At 39.4% G+C, this 27,425-nt stretch overlaps 2 protein-coding genes across 2 annotated transcripts; both read left to right on the top strand.

Annotated features, from left to right (window-relative positions):
- Positions 1–1,927: 1,927 nt before the first annotated feature.
- Positions 1,928–12,583, top strand: HYH (HY5-homolog). Its single transcript, XM_089165326.1, has 4 exons — positions 1,928–2,434; positions 2,600–2,768; positions 11,728–11,884; positions 12,005–12,583. Exons 1-4 carry the CDS (start codon positions 2,317–2,319, stop codon positions 12,074–12,076), a joined length of 516 nt encoding a protein of 171 aa, XP_089021452.1. The 5' UTR covers positions 1,928–2,316; the 3' UTR covers positions 12,077–12,583.
- Positions 12,584–24,811: 12,228 nt separating this feature from the next.
- Positions 24,812–27,416, top strand: LOC149008653 (uncharacterized). Its single transcript, XM_089166874.1, has 3 exons — positions 24,812–25,511; positions 25,683–25,812; positions 25,984–27,416. The coding sequence occupies exons 1-3, from the start codon at positions 25,379–25,381 to the stop codon at positions 27,065–27,067; spliced, it is 1,347 nt and encodes a 448-aa protein (XP_089023000.1). The 5' UTR covers positions 24,812–25,378; the 3' UTR covers positions 27,068–27,416.
- Positions 27,417–27,425: the final 9 nt, after the last annotated feature.

The following is a 27,425-nucleotide window of genomic DNA, read 5'->3' on the forward strand; positions in this document are numbered from 1 at the left end:
GTCAGGGAAAATAACACCATTGCGCAAACAACGACATCAATTTCCTCTCCAAAACGCACTAAGAACAGGAGAAGTAAAGGGTCTGAAACTACAGAGCAATGTGAGAAGTCAAAATTACAGGAGAACTTGCCTTCAGCGTTGGCATATAAGGAGCCATCTTGCACTGTAAACCCTACTAGAGGTATAGATCTGATATAATCTCTACTAATGATTATTGATTTGAAAATTATCATGAAACCCATTTATATTTTTCTTCAGATTCGGAGATCTCTATGTGCTCAAGTGATGCTTGTTAGGAGAAATCGGTTTGTTCATCAAGAAATTCGTCGGATCTCTCACAGAAGGAACCAGTCCTCATATTGATCATCCTCCGCGTCTTGGTTCAACTTATAAAAGTCCTAAAGTTTTTCAGAAGCTTTGGCCATTTATGTAGCTTGATGATAACTACAGTTCTAATGCTTACAACATTTTACTTCTGCTTAAGTCTTTTCTTTCAGTGTAGTGTAAGTTATAATGGAGACACATCAAGATTATTTCTACGGAATTTTTTTTTCTTCTTTCGGTTTTCATAAGAATGCATAGAGGTAAGAGATATTCATCATTCTCGCCGGCGATTGTGAGTCAATCTATTTAGCAGTGGGTGAATAGGGTTGGTTGGAACTGTTTATGAACCAAGTTAATTAGAGGAACATATTGGGTATATGAAAATCAACCGTTATGATTATTCTTAGCCATGTGGCGCTTCCCGGACAACAGCTGCAGGATGGCCGCACTTCTACGGTCGCAGGAGATTCAAACCCGGCCATTTGCCTTCATAAAAGGCTTACCACATGTTAATTATCGGAAAAATTATGTAATTTGCTGCTTTTAGGTTGTTTTTTTACAAAAATAATCACTCAATGTTTCACTTAACAAAACTAACTAAAATTAAATTTGCATCTATAAAACTAATTAAAATAGTGATTTTTTTCATTCTTTTTGACATTTTTACCCCTTAAAACTAATTACATTGAAGAGGAATTTTTTTTTGAAGCTGAGATTCATCCGGCTACTGAGAATGATCTTTACCACTCTACCAATCTTGCATTGGTAGAAGAGGAAAAATTACTATTTGTTCAAATGAAAAAAATCATTAATTTTTCATACCCTTCTGACATTTCCACTCCATGGTGGTATGGTCAATTTTATGAGTAAAAATAGCCAAAGAAATGAAAAAAATAGTAAAAATAGCCAAAGAGATGAAAAATCACTATTTTTGTTAGTTTATCAATCCAGACTCAGTTTTAGTTAATTTTGTTAAAAAAAAACATTGAATGATTACTTTTGTAATGAAAACCTAAAAATAGCTAATCACATTATCAAATTTAGAGAATAACATTCTTTCATATCCCATCAAGGCTTAATAAAGTCCATTTGTTAAAAAAAAAAAAAAAAAATCTTTCGTCTTCATTCTCAACTCAAATGAAAAAAAAAAATAAAAAAAATAACATTCTTTCATCACGTGTTCAGGGGAATGGCGTTCCCAAATTCCCAATATTTATATTTACCCAAAATAGAAAGAAATGGAGGTTATGTTAGGATCTCGAGGAGAAGATTCTCCGGTCAACTAATTTTGTTCTGGGGAAGGAAGGAAGGAAGGGGAGGTGTGGACAAACCGCCGGCAACTTTACTTCCCCTGACTCCCTGAGTCGCGTCGGGTCACACCGCTACGGCTATGAACTATGAAGCACAAGTATGAACACCCTCAGCTCACCTCACCTCACCTCACATCAACTTTCGAGTTTGAAGTTTAATTTGTTTCTCTGGGAAGGACTTGCGGCTCAGAGTACGTGAACGTGTAACATCTAGGGCCAACGGACGAAGGCCAAGCTTTTCTCCTCTCAGCCTTGAGTTCGCTTTCAGGTATGTCTCTGTCTCTCTGTCGCTCTGTCTCTCTGTCTCTGTCTTTGTCTCTGTAGGAAGGAAGGAAGGAAGGAAGGAAGGAAGGAAGGAAGCATCTCATCTGAGTAGTCTACACTCTACGGTGAATCCATCCATGATTCATCCATTCATCCATCCGTCCGTCCACGAGCCTCGTATTTGGATTTGGGTCCTTGGGAATTTGGAATTCCATAGTCACCTCCTCCACTCCTCAAGCGCCTGAGCGGCTGGACGGCCAACGCCTTCTTCACCCCCTTCATTCCAATCTTCCTCTGATGTTCTAATTTCATGAGCTTGCAGCTCACTGAGTTCTATCATTCCACTACTCCGCCACCACTACTTCTACTACTTCTTCTTCTTACGTTGTTGCCATACACCTGATCGACTTCTCTGAAAATGTCAGTTGCTGAGACTAATAGGCTGTCTCCTTCAAGTTACGATCAGAAGAGCACTTCTTCTTCATGGAAGAACGGCAACTCCTTCCCTCCTTCCCACCACGACGAGCACAAATTAGGTTCGCTTTCTTTCTCTCTCTCTCTGCCTCCACCTCTCATGGTCGTTAGTTAGCAACTTATGGCTTGGATTTCCATTTTGCCGTCCTTTAATTCTTTATATGTGCTTATATTCAAGAGTGTCTTTCTGCCTTTGGCTCTCTTTGTTTCTTATGCTGGTACGTCAGAGGATAGTGATGAAGATCTATTTACGGTTCCCGACGTTGAAGAAGTCCGACCCAGCGACTCCACCAGGACCATAACTGATGCCCAGCACGGTAATAGCACTACCCCTCTTCCCTCCAAGCGTCGCAGGGGTAGAAATCCCGCTGATCGGGAGCACAGGCGCCTCAAGAGGTAATAATACTGCTTTTCTGTTACCGATGCTTCCTTTCCGCATTCCGTCTCGCTCTGCGTTGCCAATCCTCAGGTGCATTGGAGAAGGGACAAGGGGCGGGGCGGGATGTTAGGTGCGATCAGCATATTGGTGTTCCGTTTCTTGCAATGCCGTGAAATGCTCAACTCAAGTGTCGTCTCAAACAATAAACGTAGGCAAACCCTTTACCAAACATGCAGAGGCATTCTTTCTTCTGCATGTATTTCCGTCGTCTAGACTACTCTGCCATTAAGGGGGATGGGGAGGTTGCTTACGGTTGCAGCTTCTAGTCAAAACTATTCAATGAAAATGTTTTTTTGGTTCTACTCGAGCTGTAAATTTTTTCCATTTTCTGTTATATAGGAGGACCAAATCATTGGTGGTTAGATTCTCTTGAATTAGTCTGTTTCATTGTTTTTCCATTGCATCCTTCGGATCACATCCCCCGCAGTTCACTTTCCCCTCATATTCTCGAATCTGGAAACTCTGTTCTGGTTACATGTTACAAATAAAGCATGTTAGAATACTCCATATTCTAACTCCAAAAAGTGGACTATAATGGAACTCTTCCACTAGCTAGCTGTTGAAAATTAACAAATTTCTAGAAGATAAATCCAAATAAATATCTAGTTTATTAATACTCTTCAAGACCCAAGATCCAAGATTGGACCAAGCTCCCAATTTAAGTTCTCAAAAAGGTTTGTGTCAATTTAGATGGTACTCCTACATCAATACCCTTGGTGTTGAGAAGGACTTCGTGACAAATTACTAGGGTAGAGATAAGAGAAGCCTCAATGTGACATCTATCTTCTTATTATCTGAATCTTGTAGAAGATTTGACATATGAACCTTTGGAGTTGAATCCATGGCTGGAAAATTAGGGGTAAGAAAAGGGGGAGGGGACCTCAGTGTGACATGTTCCTGCAATATAGTCTCTTGTATCTTCATCCATAAGAACACTCTCATCTTCTATGGTTGTTCGTTGTGCCACATACAAACTGTTTTCTTCTTGTGTTGATTCATTTGCTTGTAGCGTGGATGAACTTCTAGGATCACTTTCTATAACTGGAAGAATATTTCATCAACTAATTCTGAAGAAAGAAAAATTTGATGTCCGTGAAAAGGTTGTACGGTAGACAAATTTTTATCATGATTGACACCATCTCATTCTTGACTTCTTGTAACCACTAGCAGTTCAATTTTGATATGGCGTTAACAAGATTCAATCTCTTCACACCCTGGCACACTCTTGATGTGTGTGACCCTCTAGGAGATGCCTGTTCTTGCTTCCTGGAATACCATTGTGTTTGGTGTGCAAACACATTGTCTTTGAGGGAGGATTGCATGGGTATCTAACTGTGGCATGCCCCAAGTTGCAAGGCTTCGTTTTAGTCTCACTACTTAAGAGGTTTGAATCCTTTGTCCCAGAGAAGACTAAATCAATCAGAATAAGGATTGTCTTCTTCAATAATATTCTATTTAAGGACAAGTGTAATGTTGGATTCTATGTGCAGTTCAATTTTGATATGGCGTTAACAAGATTCAATCTCTTCACACCCTGGCACACTCTTGATGTGTGTGACCCTCTAGGAGATGCCTGTTCTTGCTTCCTGGAATACCATTGTGTTTGGTGTGCAAACACATTGTCTTTGAGGGAGGATTGCATGGGTATCTAACTGTGGCATGCCCCAAGTTGCAAGGCTTCGTTTTAGTCTCACTACTTAAGAGGTTTGAATCCTTTTGTCCCAGAGAAGACTAAATCAATCAGAATAAGGATTGTCTTCTTCAATAATATTCTATTTAAGGACAAGTGTAATGTTGGATTCTATGTTATCTGTCTATTTTGTTTCTAACAATTTCTTTCTGAAATCATTTCATTCTTACAAACTAAATGGAGTTCAAATAAGACATAATGTAAGCAATCCTAATGTATTTGTGAACCCAGATGGATGGGAATGTGGATCCCAATTATCTAACTCAACGAAAATAAAATCAGATGGTTTAGGAAAGGGCCATCAAGTTACTCTGTCCCATTGTCATTTTTAGAACCTTAACCCGTTCATTGAACTGTTTTTGGATCATTAATGGAAAGACTAACAGCACAGATAAGCCTTGGATTTGATGCAAAGAAGGGAGACCCAGTTTAGTCTAGTGCAATTATCAGTAGAACAGTAGAAGTAATAAACGATTGAGACCACCAAGGCAATTGTTTGAAAAGCACCCCCTCCCCCCAAAGGTTAGAGTAAACAACAGAAAATGGAGTCTTAACTTTAATTACCCCTGGAAAATAGGAAGAGCATGTGTTTTTAGCAAGTCTGGAGAAGTTGTAATTCATATGCTTCAATTTACATTGGTTAACAAAAGAATGAAAACAGACAAAATTAAATATAAAAAGAGGGATTACAAAGACACTGGTCATGATGTGATTGTTGAAGACCACTGGCTTCATGGGTTATATGAGCTTTAAATGGAGATGGAGCTGCAGTGAGAACATGATCCAAATAGTGAAGACTATCCCAAACTTTATCATTTCCAATTGTTGCCCTCATTGCTAGTTCTTGAAGAACACAATGGGAAGAAAAGGGGGGGGGGGGAGGACACGAAGAAGTAAATCAAACAATTAAAGATCATTGGTGAGACTGCATAGAAAGTAAGTTGACAAAGTTTTAAGGACATATGAAACAGGCAACAGAGTAAAGGTGGGGTAAGAACTAGAACCTTCACTAAATATTAGCTTAGAAATAACCATTGACACTCGAACCTTGCATGTACTTGAACTTGGGAGATGAGAGGAAAAAAAGTCCAGGGCGTTGGTCATATGCTCAGAGGCTCCATAATCGAGAAGTCATGAAGTGCTTTTGGGAGGGGGCCAAAAATATACTTGATTGCACAAGATGGGAAGTAAGTGAAGTTTTCAGGAATAATTTGAGACATCACATGTAGGAGCACAATGAATAAGTGACAAGCTACACTATGGTCCGGTGTAGTGATAAGTGTTGGCTAGGGCATCTCTTGTAAGCAACACATTGCATCAACGCCCAAATGTGATGATAAGTAGGCACGGGTTCCAACGTTGTGGATGAGTGCAGGTAAAGAAGCTACTCTGGAAACATAGTATAGATTGTTGTGCAAGTATTGTAAGGTGATGCCAAGGGAAAGTTTTTCCTCATAGCATAGGCTAGTGGTGGTGGATGTGTCCCTCACTCCACAAGCTCATATAAAGTGCGAGGTTAATTAGCCTAAGATAATGTGGTGAAGCTTCAAAGGAGATTTCTTAATATCCTTTAGTAATGAAGTAGTCAAATAAGGAAAGAGGGAATTTGGGGGGGGGGGGGACACTAATATGACGTGAAGATGGCTACTTGTATTAGGAAGCTAGCTAAAGATGTCATAGGTGAATCGAAAGGAAAACACCATTCCTATAAAGAGACTTGTTGGTGGGACCATGAGGTTCAGCAAATGTTAAGAATAAGAAAACTTTTAAGGCAGGACGTAGAGGACCTACAAAGGTATAAGTTGGCTATAAATGAAACTAAGAAAAGGAAGTGAGAAGAAATGCGTAGATTTTTGTAATAAGCTAAGCATAAGGAAAGGGGAAGAAGCTATTGATAAGTTAGCTAATATAAAGGGCAAGAATAGTAGAGATCTCAATCATGTTAGATGTATTAAAAGCAAAGATAGATAGTAAAATCCTAGTATAGGATGAGGACATCAAGAAGGGACGGGAAGTTTACTTCTCTAGCCTACTAAGTGAACATACTTAAGATATCTTAAGATATCTATGTCTTGAACGATTACACTATTCGCTATGGTGCCAATTTTTGAACGTATATACAGAGAATTACGATGTCCCCGAAATAAAAGAAGCTCTAAGGAGGATGAAAGTAGGCAAGGCAAAAGGTCATGTTGAAATCCCAATAGAAGTATGGATGAACTTTGAAACATATCGGCTAGGATAACCAAGTTGTTTAATAAGATTATGAGTGAAGGGGATTTTCAAAGTTGTAATGACTATAAAAGCATAAAATTGATGAGTCATGTTATGAAATAATGGGAAAGAGTAATTGAAATCCATTTGAGACAAGAAACCACTATTATTGAGCACCAATTTAGTTTGATGCTGAGAAGGTCTATAAAGGAAGCTATGTGCCTCATTAAGAGACTTATTGAAATGCATAGAGAGTGGAAGAATGATCTTCATATGCTCTTTATTAACCTAGAAAAAGCCTATGGTAGGGTACCTAAAGAGTTAATCTAGCAAGTAATAGAGAAGAGGAATGTTACAAGTAGATATGTGGACCGTTAAAGATATGTATAATGGTCTAGTGATGGTGTAAGAATGTTGGGGGAACAGGGTGGTCAATTCTTGATTGTAGTTGGGGTACATTTAGGATCAGCTTTAAGCGCATATCTATTTGCACTTATAATGTATGATTTAATCATAGACATTCATGTTGGGGTTCCTTGGTGTATGCTTTTAGCTAATGATATTTATTTTGGTAGATGAGACACAAGTAGGGATTAACACCAAGTTAGAACTATAGAGTGACTTTTGGATTAGAAGGTTTTTTTAAACTAAGTAGAATGCAAATGGAATATCTAGCGTGTAACTTTGGGCACAATCAAATGGATGGTGAATCTTGATGACGAAGAAATTCCCCAAAATGACTATTTTAGGCATGTTACCAGACCTCGCTCTCAAGTGCAATCTTGTCCTTTAGGAAAAGCAAGATCTTGCTTAAGTCGGTGAGATTTTGCTCGAGATTTGATATTTTTTCCTAGCCAACTCAAGTGAACTCGAGGGCCCATCTTAGGGTGCTTTAAGGGTTAGGTTGGGCTCAAAGTAGGTATTTAGCCTATTTTAGGCCTTTTGGAGAAACCGTTGCCCTTAAATTTGTGAGAAAACAACCTTAAGTATGAGTTCTAACTCGAACTTAAGTTTGAAATCGAAATTCTGCAGGAATGAACGTTTAAGGTTATAATAAAATATGAAATATAGAACCATTAAGACATATAAATGAAAAGGAAAAGATAATATCCATTAAATAACTTAAATAGCAACATAATTCCATCTATACGAGTATAATAGAACATCACATTCTCTACTCTTGAGAATACAATAATACAACCATCATAAATTCATAAAAGAAGTGTTGGGTATGGCTCCTTCTTCACATTCTATAGTCGATGACCTTCCCCTAATGCGCACAGGAGCCCCAACAGGGGTTGCAGGAGGCAACACCCCTGGGCCTATAGAGGCCTTAGATCACTTTGGGCTTGGGGATTTCCTTTGCAATTCGGGCTTGAGCCCATGAAAAGTTGTTGTGGCTTAGGGAAACTGTGGCGGGAGTAGGTAAAATATCCCGAAAATAATGAAGTTGGGAAGTTGTAGGCGAGAGGATGCCAGACGAGTTAAGATCTAGACCTATCTCGTTCAAGATAGGGAACTTAAACTGGCTGGGTGGACCGAGATCTCATTCCATGATTTTAGGTACCTTGCCTCAATTATAAATAAAGGTGATGTAGTGGATGATGTTTCCTAAAGGAGTTAAAATATGGTGGATGAAGTGGAGAGGTGCATTTGAAGTTTTGTGTGATTGACGTATTTCTTAGAGCTCAAAGGATTATTCTATAGGATTGTCATACAACTAGCTATAATGTATGTTGCAGTGTTAGGCTGTTAAGAAGCATCATATAGATAAATTTAGTGTAGCAAAAATGAAGGTTTGAAGATCAATGAGTGGCAAAGTGGTAAAGATAAGGTAAGGAATTGATCATATTATAGTTGTTTTGGTAGTAGCTTAAGCTACGAGAAAGTTGTTTGAGGTGGCACAAAGGTTTTTTAATGCCCTTGTATGGAAAAGTGATTTAATTCACACTAAAAGAACTAAGGGTAGACCCATAAGAACCTTAAGATAAGTGGTGAGAAAGGATATGTATAGCATAGGCCTTGTATCTAGTATGACCTCAAATAAAGTTGATGGGAAGGCAAGGGTCATTATGGCCGAACCCATTAAGTTGGGTTAAGACTTGTTCTTGTTGTATACATAGGAGCACAACCAGTTGATCTAAAGAGAAAGGATTAGGGCTATTTGCAAGAAGAAGGGTACCATGCTATTTGCAAGATGAGCAGCATCAACAATCATAAGACCAGTGACATGTGTCCTAGAAGAGGTCAAACAAGCAGTAAACAGGGCAGCAAACCCTACAATATTGGTACCAGAAGGCGTCAGGGCCTGATGGAGGCTAGGAATAGGCAGAAGAGGCTGGTGGAGACTAGGTGAATGCCATTGTAACCTCCTCCTTGCTTTGATACCATGGTGAGAAACAAGAAGAGTAGAATGATTAAGAGCCTAGGGAGTCATTGACCTATCAGGATGGGGAATTTATGATGGGATCCCTTTTAAGAAAGAAGGCTGAGTAGCAACCTGCTGGTGATGAGGACGATATGGAAACTCTTGGCTCACATGTTTTTCATCAACAGAGAATATAGATAACTGCAGTGATTAAGAGCCTGGGGCATCTGCTGCTACATTGGAGACTGAAAGGTGAAGAACTTGATGGTAGCCATTGTGTATCACTTGGGTAAATCCTTCACTTCTAATAATGGTTGTGATGTCGAATACATAAAGTTCATCATTGCACCCAAATACTTTAAAGAGCTCACTTGCTTCAAAGATTACATTGTCAAAATTTGAGAGTAGCTAAAGTTTAGCAGGAAGGGAGCAGGAGGAAAGTTGAAGGGTGACATGGCTAAATAAGCCAGCAACTTGCCTCCTCTTGTCTTTCTCTGTCTGAAAAAAATGGGGCATGCCTAGTGCAGGAGGTTCCTGCCGCTGTGTGTTTTGGTGAGGGTCGTTATACTTACCCCACTTCAAAACAGGCTATGTATAGAGTTGAGCTTGCGGCCACTAGGATGCAATGGCCATTGCTGTTGCACCAAGTACTGCCTTCTCTCACTAGATCCAACAGATATGTATGTACTTACTAAAGGTGTCAACTAGTTTGTTACTGTACTTTTTCCACCCTTTTGGCTTAGTTACATAATTTTAGTCCATTGAGAACTGCTGAAATTTATTACCATACTACGGCCTTTGCAACCCGAACTTCATAAGTTGGAACCCCCCCCCCCCCCAAATTAGAAGACTTATAAAATGGGTAAATAACCCAATCTTGGAAAATGGGCATTCGAGGTGTTGCACCGTCTTAGGTTTTGAGATGATGGTGATGGTACCTTTGGTTGGAGAGGATGTGAAGGTAGTTGTAAGGGATTAATATTTGAAATTTACATGCTATTAGGTTAAGATTCAAGTAAAAAGGCACCACAAAGACCGATTTTCAAATGTTGAGTCCCAAAGTGACCTTTCCATAAAGGTTGGGCAACAGAGGGGTAATTTAACCTCATTAAAACAATATACTATTACATGGTTCATTACCTTTGGGAAGTTTTCCTCCTCTCTTCTTCTTCTTCTTTTTTTTTTTTTTTTTTTTTTTTGTTTTTGTTTTTTGTTGATTAGGGAATATGATGTCTTTACGTTTTTACTTCTCAATAGTGGAGTCAACTGTTATTTACTCTTAACCCCATGCAAGTGGGAAAATGTTTGCACCTGCCAACTCCATGGTGGATGGGAATTTGTTTAAAAGTTGTAGTGAATAATGTAGGGGCGAATTGAACTTGGACTTTCAAGTCTGGTGAACGCAACTGTGAATAATGTTAAGGGGGGAGGGAATTGAACTAGTCTGGATTTTCAAGTGTGGTGGAGGCAGATACCCTCATAATAGCTATATTTTCTCTTCTTCAACTTGTTCTTCCCAAATTTTATTTTGATTTGTTATAGCACTGGAGTATTTAGAGCCAAGAGATGTTTCACATGCATATAGACATGCAAATGTTTGAAGAAAAAAATTTGGTGGTTTTTTTTTTGGGGGGGGGGGGGGGGGGGGGGGGCAGATTTATGATTGGTTAATTCTCTAGGGAAGCCTGGAGAGAAAATAAGTGATTAATGCTTTTGTTCTCATTTTTATTTATTCTTCCTACACCTCCCAGAATTTTTTTTATATAATGCGGCATTGTTCTTTAACATTTCTGAACCTTTTCATAATGTCTTAGGATGACTAATGGCAATGCAGAGTTTCCCCATGAAATCTTTGCTTTTGTTTGTTAGGTCAGAGGCTAGAATTTTGAAACTGCATGTGCAGTTTTATTTGAGCCAAAATATTGGAATTAACTACTCTGCAGTTTTAGTTGGTCTTCTTCATTGGTTCTGAAATGGGATTGTTTGGTGGTGGGTTTTTTTTTTAATTTTTTGTTGGGGGGGGGGGGGGGGGGGGGGGATTGTTATTTAGCTCAGGCCTTTTCCCTGGTCATTTGGTTTAAGGGGTAAGGATTTCAGTTTCTGAAAATTCCAGAAATTTCATGGTCTGTGTTGATTAGTCATTACTCTTGACTATCATGAGTGGGATTACTGCTCTTTGAACCTGCATAATTGGACAAGCCGTTCAACCGGGACAATGAGCTATACCAAAGCAATCTCAAGTAGATCAGCAGGTTCAGCCATTGGAGTCTTGTCATGCATTTACATGGAGCTTCCTTTTGACGGTTATATACAGATATCTTTCTCTTCTCCCCGAGACATCCTAGCAAAGTTTCTAGAAAGTTTGAATGACCTTATTACTAACTTCCACAAATTGTGAGTTTAAAGAAATTGGGATGTGTTCTACCCCAATCATACTACATTTATTGCTGGTCACTTGGGTTACAAAATCGTTTATTTGAATAAACTATAGGTTGTTAAATCTGTTCTATGCCTGTCCGAAGTCTTATATCTTCTCATGATGATTTGCTGTCTTTAGTGGGCCATTTACAATTCATAGCTTGATCAGGCATCTCTTTCTGACTTCGGAAAATTGTATTTTTCTTGGTTTGGTTTGCATATAAAGGTTATTGAGGAACAGGGTGTCAGCCCAGCAAGCCCGTGAAAGAAAGAAAGTATATGTCAATGATCTGGAATCAAAAGCCAAAGATCTCCAGGACATGAATTCTGAATTGGAGGAAAAGATTTCAACTCTGACAAATGAAAATGCCATGCTTCGGAAGGTGATGACTAACTCAATGATCTTAGATTGTTTTGTGGACTTGTTGGCTGTAGCTCCCTTTTGAAAATCTCTTCCACATTATGGCATACTGATCGCAGAATTTGAAACTTTTGTGTGCCAGGTCCTCATGAACACCAGGCCGAAAGTTGATGATAGTATTGAGCAAAAACATGATCAGGTGGGGAAGAGCTGACTAGCATTCTTCATGTTTATATTATAAGTATATAGAGTAATTTTTTGTTGTAGACCTTTATTGTTATATGGAGTCACTGTCATTCATGTCATATGCTTGAGTATGACTCTGGTGATTCATTCCGTTTACCAAGTAATGTTATAAAATCTGTGGTAATGGCAATAGGTTTTGCATTTGTTCCTGTATATTTACATTTATCAGTGATAAAGGGTCTGGTTGTGCCATCGTTAAGCTTTTATGTTTTCTCATGTTTAAAAACATTGAACGAATGCTGCTCCGGGTCAAAGCTGCCCAGGTGGAAATACATCAAAGAGCTCCTCAATCCTAGTTTCCTTACAGAATCAGTTTGATCTAGAAAGTCTTGAAGGGCCAGTTCTTATTTGATTCTTAAATCCTGGTTTTGTTTGTTGGTTGGTTGGTTTGAGGTGATAATTTGATTGGAGATGGGTCTAGTGACAAGAGTATAGTTTCCAACATTGGTATTCTTCTGGTGATCAAGTGATACTAATTAATTTTATGACAATGACAAGGAGGAGAAAAGGCCGCTCTGCAACCTGGGAAGAACCTCTCGCTTGAGGCGGAGAGACTCGCCTGAGTAGTCTCTCCGCCTCCCCTGCTCCTCTCCCTCCCATCCGATCTCAGTCTCCATCTCCTCTCTTTTCTTAGTCTCCTTTCTCTTGCCTCTGTCTTTCCCGTCTCCGTCCATCTCGTCTCTGCCTCCCCTGCTCCGTTCCGCCTTCTCTGCTCGGCGTCTCCCTTTGCTCTCCGCCTTCCCTGCTCTCCATCTCTCCTGTTTCTCCTCTATCGGCTCCGACTCGCCGCTCCCGTTTCCCTTGCTCTTCTGTTTCCCATCTCCTCTCCATTTTTGCCTCTCCCTTTGATCTGCCGAGGAACACCAGCTCTGGTGTTTGTTTTACTTTTCTACTCTCCTCCCTTTATCTCCCTTTCTCCTCTGCTCATCTCCCTCCTTTCTTTTGCTCGGACTCTCAGATCTGTAGCTTTTTTGCTTCGATTTGTTTGTTTTTCCGGCCGTCCCCGGTTGCAGCACTTCTATTTCCCTTTTTCAGTTTTAAAATAACAAATATACTCCTTGGTTGCAGTGATTCTTGGTGCATACCGCAGATTACCTCCAGATCAGGAGTACAAGTTCTTCTGCGGTGAGCTTAATAGGTACGCCGCTACGGCAGAGCCGGATGGCCGGTCCAACCCTCCTCCGCACATTTGATGCTACTACCGCAACAACCACACGAGTTTTGTCTCCGCCATTGTGGCGTGTTTTAGCTCCGCCCTTGTGGCGTGTTTTTGCTCCGCCCTTGTGGCGTGTATTTTGTCTCCCTCTGTGGGTGCTAATGTTTATTTGGTGCTGTAGTTGCTACAGCTTATGTTCTAAGGGTTCTTTGGGCGTGTCCTATTTTGGGCTTGACCCAACCCTTAGCCTGGATAACCCTGTCTATTGCATGTATGACAGTTTGGTCACTTTCCGCTCCTTGGCTTGGTTCGAACATAGTGTATTCATACAGTTGTGTCTGTATTTTTCTTTTGTTTATGTGTCTGTACTTTTTTTAGTTCCCTGAATGAATGAAGTGTTGTTTACCAAGGAGCGGAAAGCGATCAAACTGCCATACATGCAATAGACAGGGTCATCCTGAGTAAGGGATGGGTCAAGTCCAATATTCCTTAGAAATAATGTTGCAACAAATATAGCACGAAATAAGCACATGTACCCACATAGGGGAATCAAAATACATGCCTCAAAGCGGACACTTAATGCAACATCATTTGGAAGTTGGAAGTTCTGAATGATGAATGTCAACATCAATGATGATGGTGGTGGCGGAGGAAATAAAGCATCATATTGAATACTGATGGACAAGTACGAGCTAGCAGATAGTTTCAGCGCGTTGTTCTAGTTTTGCTGGTCAATAGTTGGTGAAGAGGCAACCAGCGCCATCTGAGAGACACTTGTATATAATCGAATATGTTGAAAGGTATCAATGCCACCTCATTTACCCTTAATTCCAATTAGTACTTAATCCCAAGGGGATGATGGTTCAGCAAAAGACAACATGGAAAGCACTTGGATTTTCTAAGGTGTTGAAGAAGGTAGAATGTTACCTTTTCAGCGAAGAAAAGTGTAGATATAATTTTAAGGGCTCGGACTCGGAGGGTGAATGGCGGTGGTATAGGCTTTGAGACAGCCTGAGGCCTGAGCGTTTCTTTCTACAAATGCGTCTGCGAGGAGGGATATCCGCGTCCGGCCGTGTGAGCCTGTGTTTGTGTCTGGGAGAGAGAAAGAGACGGATCTGTAAACAGAAAGTTGAGCAGATCAAGTAATGGGGCTTTTACTGTTTGGACCCACCCCCCCCAAAAAAAAAAAAAGAAAAAAGAAAAAGAAGGGGGCTTTTCCTGCATTGCAAATTGGATTAGAGACACTAATCCAGTTAGTGGTAATGGCTTCTGCTTTATAATATATTAATATTATTCATATTCATATTCATATTAGGGGAATGCCCAATGGTATTATTAATCAATATCAATAGTAGTACCATAACCATTCTCCCCCTGAATTTGATGCCTGTTAGAGAAAAACATGTGAGCTTTATCAAGGTAACATCATGAGAGATGTAAAGATGATGGGTATTAACGTCATAACATTTATATCTCTTTAGCTGAGTATCCAACAAAAACACACTTTTGAGCATGAGGATCAAGTTTACCACCATCTTGAGAGTGAACATGGCAAATACTCCCAAAAACTCAAAGATGTGAAATGCCAAATTTTCGACCATAAAAAATCTCCATAGGAGATTTATTCTTTAGGACCCTACTAGGCAGTCGATTTATTAAATAACAACTTTTATGAACCGCATCAAACCAATAAGATTTTGGTAATGGCTAGAAAATAACTAAGCTTGAGTCATCTCAAGTAGATGACGATTTTTGAGTTCAGCCATTCCATTTTGTTGAGGAGTGCCGACACAAGTAGTTTGATGAATAATTCTCAAGTTGTGGAGAAAGACCTAAAATGGATGATTAATATACTTTGTCCCATTGACTGTAATAAATGTCTTAATGCAAGTATTTAATTGATTTTGAACCATATGACACCAATCAAGGAAAACACTAAACACTTCACTTTTAGAATTTAGCAAATACAACCATGTTGAGAGTGATTTATCATCAATAAAAGTGACAAAAAACTTGTATCCTTCTCTAGAGTCAATAGGAGCACTCCAAACGTCTGAATGAACCATATCAAATAATTTTTTTGAAGCATGAGTACTAGAAGAAAAGGGTAGTCTATGCTGCTTAGCAAAATGACATGATTCACAATTACTATAATCATGAGAAAGAGATTGATTAGTATTGTGCAAAACCCTATCTGATGGGTGGCCCATCCTCACATGCCATATCCGTGAGATGTCAATAGAATTTTTTCTTGCCATACAATCATCTTGGGGAAGATCTAAAATACAAAGTTCATCTTGAAGGCGCCCTCCACCAATCGTCTTCTTGGTGACGCGATCCTAAAAAAGCATTTTTTGAGGAGAAAAAATAATGTTGCAATTCCATTCTTTAATACATATGCTAATGGACAATAAATTAAATGATAAAGAAGGAACAAATAAAGCATCTGACAGATTTGAAAAAAAAAAAAAAATCTGAAATTGGCCAACACCCTGAGTTGGAACTTGAACTCCATTAACAATGGTAATGGGAGGATATGAGTCATTTGGTCTAGTCTAAAGAAAAGACAGAATATGTGAAGAACTAAACATATGGTTTGCAGCGTCCGAATCAATAATAAAATATTTTTGAGAAAAAGTTGAAAGGGCATGAACATTACCATATGTTTTAGCAAGGTTTCTAGATTCGGTACAGTATTATTGGTGCCAATAGAAATGGTTCTGGTAGAATTGATGAGCAAGAGTCTCAAGAGTAGACTGAAAATCAGTGGGGCTCGTTTGCATAACAACCTTGGCATCTTGGACATAGGTGTGGATGAAGAACCCAACACTTGTCTTTGGTATGGCTATCATGTGAACAATGATCACAATGGAACCGACTATGTCCTTGACCCTTGCCTTTCCGTTTGATTGTTCTTCCAGTAGTCTCACTTTGTTGTTTGCCATTAGTATTAATAGCGTTAGCCAAATTCTCAATGACATTACTTTCAGAACTAGTATCGGTGTTCATGACACGACACCTAGTTTTTTCTCTATGTATTATTGAGCAAACAACAGTGAAAGATGGTAAATTGGGACTCATAAGAACTTGACGCTTGAGGTCTTCATACTCATGTTTGATATTAGCCAACAATTGAAATATCTTATCATAATCTTCCCACTTGATATAATCAACAACATTATGAGTAGAGGGTCAATATTGGCGGAGTTCATACCACCTTTTTTTCATATTTCCAAGGTGTTCGGCAAAAGATTGATTGGATCCTTGCTTGGATCGAGTACTTTCTTCTTGTAATTCAAAAGTATAGGAGGCATTATTTTCTTTACTGTACATCTCAACCAAAGATTCCCATAGAGTCTTGGCACTCTCAGAATAAGCAAAAATTTCATAGATTTGAGGTTCCATGGAATTAAATAACCAAGTCATTATCAAATGATCACTAGCTTGCCATTCAATAAATTTCAAATCAGAGGATTCCAGAGCTTTGGTTTGACCATTAATGTGCCCAAGTTTGGATATGCCTCCAAAGGACAATAGTAACAGCAAGTGACCAAGGGAGATAGTTTCTCCCATTCAGTAATATAGAGAAAAGACATTGGCTGTTGGCTTCATGGGAAACAACCTTAGTAGAATCAGAGGCAACATTAGCGCCTAACTCAGCAATTTACTTGGTTTCATCCATAAGGACAATAATAAAAAAGATCTTAATCCAAAATAATAAGAACTTAGTAGAGAAGAAATTAGTAGAGTAGAATACAAGAATAAATCAGCAACAACGAAGCTAAGGATTTTGATCCTAGAGAATTTGCTAGAAAGGCAATCAAGAACACCCTCGAATCTAAGATGTTGTCTAGAATCATTCATGCTTTGATGACATGATGAAATAATAAATAAGCACAAGAAAAAGTGAGACAACCATTTACAAGGTTCGGTCTTCTTAAGAAACCTACGTCCTTGGATAAATCTCCCAATTCATAGTGTCTTCTTTGGAGAGAATTCTTACTCTATTATAGATAATGATACAATGAAGTTGTCATACTCTGATGGCTGATAAAATAAGAAACATTATATTGCAATGTTCGTTCAATATCTCCTACTAGGAATAAAAGATCCAATATTTCTTTGAATATTCTTCCAATAACGTACTCTTGCTGGAAATAGAAGATCTAATCTCTCATAGAAATAGAAGATATTATAACGCCACAGTAACTTTCAGAGAAGATGTGTTAATTTCTTGAGACAAAAGCTCTATTGGAATCTCCAAGAAGAGAACATAGAAGGGGCTATTTCGATTTGTTGGGGCTTTACTGTAAAAAGTATCTTAGTCCTCGATTTCTCCCTTCCCCCATAAATCCTAGTTCATGATTTTTACTAGGAGTAATCGACGATGGGGTTGAACTTCAGTGTAATTGTGCTATTGATGGTCGAGATCAAAATTTCGATCGATATTTGATCTCGACATAAGTAGCAAATGCTGACAAGTTCACTCCTCGATGATGCATTCTTCTGTGATGGAACTTGAAAGGGAACCAACCGTCATTTCCACCACTGTGAAGCAGATTAGAGAGAGAGAGAGAGAGAGTGTGTGTGTGTAAGTTTCTCCAAATATTTATTTCTTTCATCCTTTGCCAATCAAAACCAAGGGGGCACAGCTAGCACACAGATCGAATAAAGCAACGTACAGAAGTGGCAATGGATGGTTTTAAACTTAAAACCCCGTCGTCCCTGTGAACCTGTGAAGCTCTTTAACACTTTACGGGCCGGTGTGGGGCCTCGATTAACTTTATTATTTATTATTTTTATGGTACAGGCCTACAAGGGTGGGCCTCGGTGGGCCTGAACTTTACAACAGATGCGTGATTCTCCTTTTCACCATTTAACCTTGGTGGGTTGGTCGTCCTAGTCGAATTATAATTAATAACATAAATATATGATGCTTGATTTCTTGTTGGACGGTTGGACCCTACCCTGTCTACTGTCCCCTCACCAAGCCTCCCGGCCAGTTGTGAACTTGGAAAGAGCATCTTCCTTAATTTTCCTTTTCCTTTTGTTTTTGAGTTAAAACTGGTAGTTAGTTTGCTTTGCGATGGAGAAAGAGAAAGAGAAAGAGAAAGAGAAGAGAAAGAGATGAAATGAATAAAAAGGGGATAATTATTAGGATTATGGTTTAAGAGACGACAGTTATGAGATCTATCCATGTGCTTGCTTAATTAATTAATTAATGTGCGATCAGGAAAAAGAGAATTAATGAGGCTGGCTAGCTAGCTCTAGCCATGATTCATGAATGAAAGTACGTGTTGTGGATGATTACATTATTAAGTAATCTGTCCGCCTGTCTCATCTATCTATCTTTCTTTCGATCCTATGGATTATGGATTATGGATTATGGATTATGGAACTATGGATTATGGATTATGGAGTATGCTGGTATGGTTGATTGATGGGACCCGAACGCCCGAAAGAAGAAAACAAGTTTTGTGGGTGGGACTTGGGATTTGGGATCTGGAACGTGCTCTGTCTGCTCATACACATTAATCAATTCATAATCGATCCTTAATGGGAAATTGACCTGACCCACCCTCTTCCTTTTATTTCCTTTTCTCCTTTCTTCTTCTTCTCTCTCTCTCTCTCTCTCTCTCTGTGATGAGAATATTGTGGTGGAATGGAAAGGAAAATCAAGCAACTTCATGCAGTAATGTACTACTCCAGGCCACATCCCACTTGGCCGTCTCATCTCTCTGAACTGAAAAAGAGTTGAAAAATGGTTGAATTTGACATTGGAAGACAGGGTTGTCACTTGTCACTTGTCACTTATTGTCCAAATTAAGGGGCATCAGCATCTAATGAAATGAGGACTCGTTGGAAGTCTAATTAAGATTACATTTCAAATGATAATCATACTTTCCTCCGTCAACTAATTAATTATTTGCGGTACGTGTCTGCTTGGTTGGGGCCAAAGGTTGTGTTGTCGTGATATTAAATAATTGCCCATCTGGGTGGGGGATCATCTATGGTTTGGTTTTGCAGAGAGAAAATCCTCTAAAAACGATAATGCATGATAATGGATGATGACACATGATTACCAAGACGACCTAAAATTATAAGAGAATGGGAAGAGAGAGAGTCAACGACCCAGCAGGGATGGTGATTGGTGCCCTCGGTGCCCTCCTCACATTTCAAAGTTCAATTAACCATTTGATTACAATATATTAACTTATATAATAAATTAAGTTAATTAGCTACTTAATGACTTGTTGCTCTCAAATCTGTACGTCAGCTCCGATTCACCCACAAAGCAGCAAATCAAATTTGGGATCAGTGCGTGGACCGCAGAAAAGACGTGAGAGCGGGTTGCCTAATGCCTAGCTATGTGGACAAGAAGCCGCATTTCATTTCCGATGGAAAAAATCAGATTTAAGAGAGACTGCAGGTTCACCTAGCTAGCTAGCTAGCTAGGTAGTTCAAGGTGGTGGTTCATTCACTCATTCATTCATTCATTCATTGAGATTAACTTATTTGCTTGGCTGCACATGTTTGGATGGGGGATATAAATTTTGTGGTGGGTCCTGGGTCCTGGGTCCTGGGTCCTGGGTCCTGGGTCCTGGGTCCTGGATGCTGGATGTATATATATAGGCCCTTTGATTCACATGCCTTAATTTGTATTCATTCAATTAGCTTCTCCGAATAATCTAATCTAGCTTGCACAATGCACAACATGCAAGAAATTAAACCAAGTAAGCAGGGAGGAATATTTCTAATCCTGAATAAGGAAGGACTTGGGGGAACTAACTAGCTAGGATTCATCAAATCTTTGAAATCCTAGAATATTAATCATGATTCATGACTACCATTCTCTTTTTACTTAATTTGGATCCTTATGTCACCAACTATATATATATAAAGTTCCTTAATTAATCATGCCTACGTACTTGAGTAAATGTTAATCCCATGCATCATCTTCCACCCTAATTGGGTCTGTTACTACTACTTAATTGCTACTTAGAAGTGGGTTTTGCCTGCCGACAGTACGTATGTATACCCTTGTGTCTAAACTCTAAAGTGTAAACCAACACGTACTCCCCCACCCCCACCGACTCCCTTCAACATCATCATTATCCAACTGCGCGCTATGCTATATCTCTCTCCAATCAATTCAAGGATCATCTCTATAATCTTCTTTAATTAATTTAATCATGTATATAAATTTCTTGAAAAGCTTAATTTCCCTTTTAGTGTTTATATTTCTATATAAATAGCTATTAATTAAACAGTAGTGATTACTGATTAGCTAGTAATCTAATCTCTCGACAGTCAAGTAGGGGACAACGTACGCGCGGTTTAACTTTAACATGCATGCATGGATTAATTGATGCCAAAATTGAACTTTATTGCTGATCATGAAACGCCTTGCATGCATGGTGCCAATGAAGTAAGTCGATGCTTTTGCTTTCTCACTTGATCAGGGTGAAGCCATGCATGCATAACTCTAATTAATTAAAATTAGCCACTGTACGTGTTGGTGGAAGAGCTAGCTAGCTACTCCCTCCCTCAGGCCTCAGGCCTCAGGCCTCAGGCCCTCAACCACTTAACTTACGTAGTTACGTTGGTGATTGATTTGATACATTTTCATCACCTTTCCATCCGGCCACCTCTGGCACACAAGGGTACGTACGTACTACGTCTACGTAGAACGTAGAACGAGCATGCATGCATGCATTCATTTGTTAACCATCATCATGGGCCAAAGTAGAAAAGTAAAACAGGTATACATATACATATAGTCACACCTGAAGCATACGTGCATTGAGTGTAGGTCAAATATACACTTGACAAATTAATTACATGAAATCCAATATGTATGGATTGTTTTGAGTAAGATCAAAGAAATTTTAAGTTGATCTGCGCTCATTAAGAGATATGCCCACATACCAAATCTCTCTAAATATTGCTTCCCGTTGGTTTGTCGGGAGTTCAGAATAGGACATGTCCCGTCTGGAGTCAACTTTTTGCAAAGGTCTGTACAGATCTTGTGAAACACACCCAAAGCAAGCTTTTGTATTGGCTCATTTGATGAGGATCATCGGGAATCATATCTAACCATCTAACAACTAGCATTAGTCGTCTCCATGATTTACTCTAACTATAAAAACAGTCACTTAGACTCTCTCTTGTAAGACAGAATTAACTCATATACGACTACACATACCCAAGAGCTTCATCTTTTTAGGTATTTACTCCTCCTTGGGAGGAACTGTGTTATTAGAATTCTAATTTCTATCAGAGGTGCGTTCTCGTCTACTGAGACGACCCCCTCTCACATGTTTTCTCTATCCACAGATCCATGGTACAATATACTTCTTGGTTGTGTGGATACCTGGTACAATATACTTCTTGGCTAAATCAAAGTAGAAAGATTTTGGAGCAACAGTAAACATATATTCTTTTTATGAAAATTCTATTATCTCTCTCTTCATTCCCAAGCCCTAATGATTTGTTCTCAATTTTTCTTATCATTGTTTATCAATTTTTTTATTTTGACATGCTAAAATAATTTTTAATTCTATAATTTTATACTAGACAAAAATGACCAAATTATTTTCATTTTTAACTAAAAATAGATTCTTATGTTCATTTCTTTTAAATTGAAAAAATAGAGAAGAAAATTTGAAATAAATAAAAGCCCTAAGATGGCCAGATAGACTCTAAATTTAGATATGAAAATGGTTTGTTTTTTCTTCCTTCAAACCATGTTTCTCATGCTACTGTCTACATTCTGATTTCTGAGACACAAAAGGGCCCTAGCTCACTCTCAGCTAGCTCCAATAAGATGAAAACAAAAACATGCAAGGATTAGCACTTGAGAGTTGAGATCCTAATTAATCCCAAACAATAATTAATGAATATAGATAAACCCATCTCATCTTGTAAGTCGTTTATCGTTTAATTCATGATTTGCGAAAATCGCAGTTAATTTGGCCAAGCCAAGCCAGGGAGGCGTGGGATTAAACTATAAAACCTGTTTGGGAATATTCCTGAGACTGAAAACAAATCACAAATTATTTGACACCATTTGGTAACCAAATGAACAATTAAAAATCGTATTAAAAAAACAAAGAGAATCATTTGAACTTATCATGGCACTGTACACTTGTAATCATTGAAGCAAAGAAATCCCAAAGATACGTGCAGAGATTTCAGAATGGATCTCTTCTTCTTTTATATATATGTAATATCAGTATATGTATATATGAATGACAATATTATTCTTAAGTAATTTCTTTCATATATGTTGTTGTTCTTCTTCAGTTCTTCTTCTTCCCAAGTCTTTCTTCCTTCCTTGTGTAAACTGCTTGCTGTTCTCGAATCCCGATAATATTATTTTAGCGTGACATACGCCATTAATGAATTCGCGCGCGGGATGAGACAATAATTAATTCCAGAAATCAACTAACCTTGCCCAACTTGTATATATTATCTCGGAATATCATATCACGGTAGACTTGCGAGATGTTTTATGACTTTTATCATCAGACCTGAAATAATAATCTAATCGACATGATACCTAATTATATGAAGTAGTATATATAATTAGATCCAAATTGTCTTGACAAGCAATGGACGGCTAAGGAAATAGTAAACCCATTTTACCCATAGCAGCACATTCGAAGCAAACGAAAGAAAGATCAAATGCAATCGATAAGAGCTAGTGACAAAAAGAGTCTCGATGGATCGATCAGTTCTGGAACGTACAGAATTTCTCTTCTTAATTGGCACAAACAGCCACAACTGTATAAGCAAAGCAAAGCAAAGCATACACCAGCACGTACCCATCAGTGAGTTTACCCCCCCTATAGTACTAGTAGTGCTTTTCCTTCCAACAAGACTTAATTAGAAGTAATTACTAATTAGTAGGTCACCAATTTGGTAGGATTAGTATGTGCAGGGATTCCCCTTCAGTTGTAGTATACCCTTCAATTCGATGTCGTCTTGGTAAAGGATGGTAACTTGTTCTAGACTTTCTTTTTTGGTGACAGGGGTTTTCTTCACACTTGTTTAGAAGTAAGGTCCAATGAAAGCTAAATCTATCTCTCATTTTTTTTTTTTTTTGTCAGCAGAGATGGACCCTCCTAGCCTCTTAATTAATATACGGTAAAGAGGTGAGGTATGAGGGGGAGGACAAATGGGATCCCAACTAGATCATGAACAATATAGTGGAACTTCATCATGTTATATATTAATTATAACTATTTGATTCAGTAATGTTATTATCATATAGGGCAATCGTGCACCATTAGATTAGATGGGTCTACTTGTCTCGTCCCTTGATGAGACAACAAACAAAAGAAAAAGAAAACAAGGCTGAATTGGAATTTTCACTCAAAATGGGAAAGCATCAAAGCATGTAAAAAAGGGGCTAACTTGCAGCAGCATGAAATGAAATGAAATGAAATGAAATGTTGCTTTCATTTCATCCTAAGGAGGCAAAACAGTAGGGTAGGGGTAGGGAAGATACCCACCCTGTATTTGACTATTTGTTTCCGAATTCAAAGAGGTGTCCAAACTAAATTTTGTTCTTTACAAGTAATGATGAAACTTTTGCGAATGATCATGCATGTTTTTCAAAATTTTACCCCAAAAGCCAAAAGCCAAAAGGCAAGAGGTTTGGGTGAATGAGATCATGAGAGACAGAAGTCACAGAACAGAGAGGAGGAGGTGTCCGGCTCTCTTTGGTGGGAAGTTTCTGACGCCAAAAGGTATCCTCCGCTATCAGCTGTGAGTCTGTGACCTGCTGTAACTATTACTGTCTGTGAGTCTGTGAGTCTGTGAGTCTGACCCAGGGAAGGAAAGAAAAAAACCAAGGGCAAAAGTACTCAAATTATCACTGTATCACTGTATGTATATTTGTTTGCTCCTCTTCCTCCTGCCTAGAAAGCAAAAAACAAGAGAATGCCAATAAAGTAAAGCTTCCGCCTTCCGTTGCCTTTCCTAATTGTGCACAGTATTGAGTATTCTCCTTACAAGTAACTAACTGAGTAAGCAAATATAGCTGCTCTGCTATTTCTGATCCCCAAATCCATTTCTCCCTTTTTAATTGGATCGTCTTCTCTTCGCAGCTAGGAGCTAGCCCCTCCCTCCCTCCCTCCCTCCCCTAGCAGCAATAACCTTAGTCTACCGTGGCTGCCTAGCCTCTTTTCAGCAATGCTATTCCATTCACCAACCACCTGAATAGGAAATTACCAAAAAATGGCGTCTACTATCTTGTTTCAATTCACACCCAAGACCCAACCCAATACAAACTACTATTTGTATTTTCTGTAAAAATGGCTAGCTGCTCCTTACCTCTGTTCTTAATTAAATTCAATACCGCACTCTGTCATCTCTGATCAATCGACCAATCACTTTGTGTTCCAACTTTCAACCCGTCGGCTGCTTTTATTCAATTTATCTGCTTCAAATTTGAAAACGACCCCCTCAAATGTACATATTCTGATATTCATTGGATAGAAAATGTCCTCTCGGAGGCCCTGGACATGCCCTTAAATTATCAGTTGAAACTTCAAAGTACCCCACCATTACATTAATTCTCAGCCTTGATAAGACATCGGCAACTTAGATTATTAACCCAAGAAAAAAGAAAAAGGAAAAAGCTAATCGATTGCCAATTCAAGGTGGGGAAGGGGAAGGAGACCTTCTCCCTTCTATATTACCAAAAAAGAAAAAGAAAAAAAAAAAAGACCTTCTCGCTTCTATTAATTTGATTCGCTTTGTTAGCTCCCATTTCATTTTCTTCTCCTCCTTAGCCTTGGCTACCTAGAAAACGACTTCAAGTGGTATCGTCTTCCTCCTCTAATTCTTCCAACTCCTCCCTCCCTCCCTCCCTCCCTCCCTCCCTCTAAGCCCCCAAAGCATCCAGCAGTCCAATTCCCAAGTATCCACCCACTTGGGAACTCTAATTTCCTGTTTACTTAGGCCTGCGTTAACCTCCAAAGTACAACATATCCCTCAATAAATTTTAGCAACTTTCAATTCATTTCACCGCCAGCATTTCTAGCATTGCAGGTCCGTGGGTTACTTCTCTGTCTCACATTCTCTCTCTCTACCACCAGAATTCAGATGGGTAGGCACCCTTGCTGTTACAAACAAAAGTTGAGGAAGGGTCTTTGGTCTCCAGAGGAAGATGAAAAGCTTTTGACGCATATTACCAAATATGGACATGGATGTTGGAGCTCTGTCCCTAAACAAGCAGGTATGTTCTTCGCCTTGCTCTGCTCCTCAATCTTGCTGTGTAAATTCACTCCAGACCAGATTGCATTTCAACTTAGTACGATCTTGCTGGTTTTCGGCCATCTCTTCTGGTATATGATGGTGTTCCCAAATCCGCCGGTCCTCCTAAAGTATATCTACATTTTTTTCGCAGGTTTGCAGAGATGTGGAAAGAGCTGCCGGTTAAGGTGGATAAACTACCTAAGGCCTGACTTGAAGCGAGGCACATTCTCACAGCAGGAAGAAAACCTTATAATTGAACTCCATGCAGTTCTTGGCAACAGGTAATCCATCCATCTCTAGTCTCTCTCCTGTCTCTTGACAGGCAAGAGCCGAGATAGAAATAAGTAACATTCCAATTCCAGCGTTGTTTTTTCTCGAATTAATCTTTCAAACTCGACTATCAAATATCTCCATTCAATTTTTGAACCTTTCCTTCAAAACCTTACTGTCAGGTGGTCTCAGATTGCAGCACAGTTACCGGGAAGAACCGATAACGAAATAAAAAATCTGTGGAACTCGTGCATCAAGAAGAAGCTCCGACAGAGAGGCATTGATCCCAACACCCACAAACCACTCTCTGAAGTTGAGAATGCGAAAGAGAAAGCGCCAACGGGCACTGCTATTGCCACAACCATTACCGCCACCGACAGCAGCAGCAACAACAACAAATCTTGGGGTGATTCAAACCAACTGAGCCTCCTCAACATGGAGAATTTGAAGCCCATTTTGGCAGCCGAAGCACCGGAGCCGAAGATGCCTTCAATATTTGAGGATGGGTACCCACCAGAAGGTTGTTTGATTTCTAAGATCAAGAGTACTGGCTCGAATACACCATCGGCAACACCCACCACCACCACCACCACCAAGGAATTCTTCCTGGAGAGGTTCGTGGCCTCTCATGACAGCTCTACCAGCAGCAACAGCGGTTGCAGGCCTTTTGACTCTATCGGATATTTTCCCCTTGAGAAATTGAATAACAATTATGGGTCACCGGGGATCTCATCCGTAAATCAAACTCCAACCCAGTATCCCTGGTTCAATAACCACAACTGCAAGGCCTTCGACGACAGTCCAGAATTCAATTCATGCACAATTTCCAGTCTTCTTTCATCATCATCATCCATATCAACTACAAGTACAAGCTCACTTCTCCCTATTTCCATGCCGATGGGTCTAATCAGACCAACGGTCAGCACTCTTCCCTCCTCCATCAACGTTTCGGCCGGAAGTTTCAACATCATTGGCGGCGTCCAGTACTGGGGGGACGGCAACTCCAGTGACAACGGTAGCAGTAGCAACAACAGTACTGGGAGTAGTAGCAGTACTATTGAATTGCCTAATAGCGGCAGTAGCAGCAGCAGTGGAACTTTGTTTGAGAATAGCATCTTCTCTTGGCAGGGATTGGTCGACTGCAGTACCAGAACAGATAAGGGAGGGCAGGTCATGATCAATCACATTGCAACTGAATCAGAAGATATCAAATGGTCCGAATTTCTCCACACCCCGTTCCTAGTTACGTCCACACCACAAAACTAATCAGTTCATTATCTATTATATAATGAAATTAAATCAGAACCCCATCTGCTCAATCCCGAAGACGCATCGTCGACTGCGACTTCATGACACCATCTTCATCGGAACAACCAGCAGCAGCAACAACAACAACATCATCAACCGCAACAGTTACAAACTACTCCTGCATCGGATGTGTATGCTAACGTACGATTTCCAAAGAGTTGCAGCTGCCCTCGGACAACTATAGATAGCTTCTTCTTTTTTATTAATGATTAATTGTGGAAGGAAGACTCAGTTTACCGGGGGCTTGGAGAAAGAACTCAATTACAGGTTTTCCTTTGAAATCCATTATTCTATTCTAGAGGGGAGGGGAGGGAGG

Source organism: Hakea prostrata, chromosome 8 (genome assembly GCF_041222555.1).
Source record: "Hakea prostrata isolate BN-2017 chromosome 8, UWA_Hpros_2, whole genome shotgun sequence".
Taxonomy (NCBI): domain Eukaryota; kingdom Viridiplantae; phylum Streptophyta; class Magnoliopsida; order Proteales; family Proteaceae; genus Hakea; species Hakea prostrata.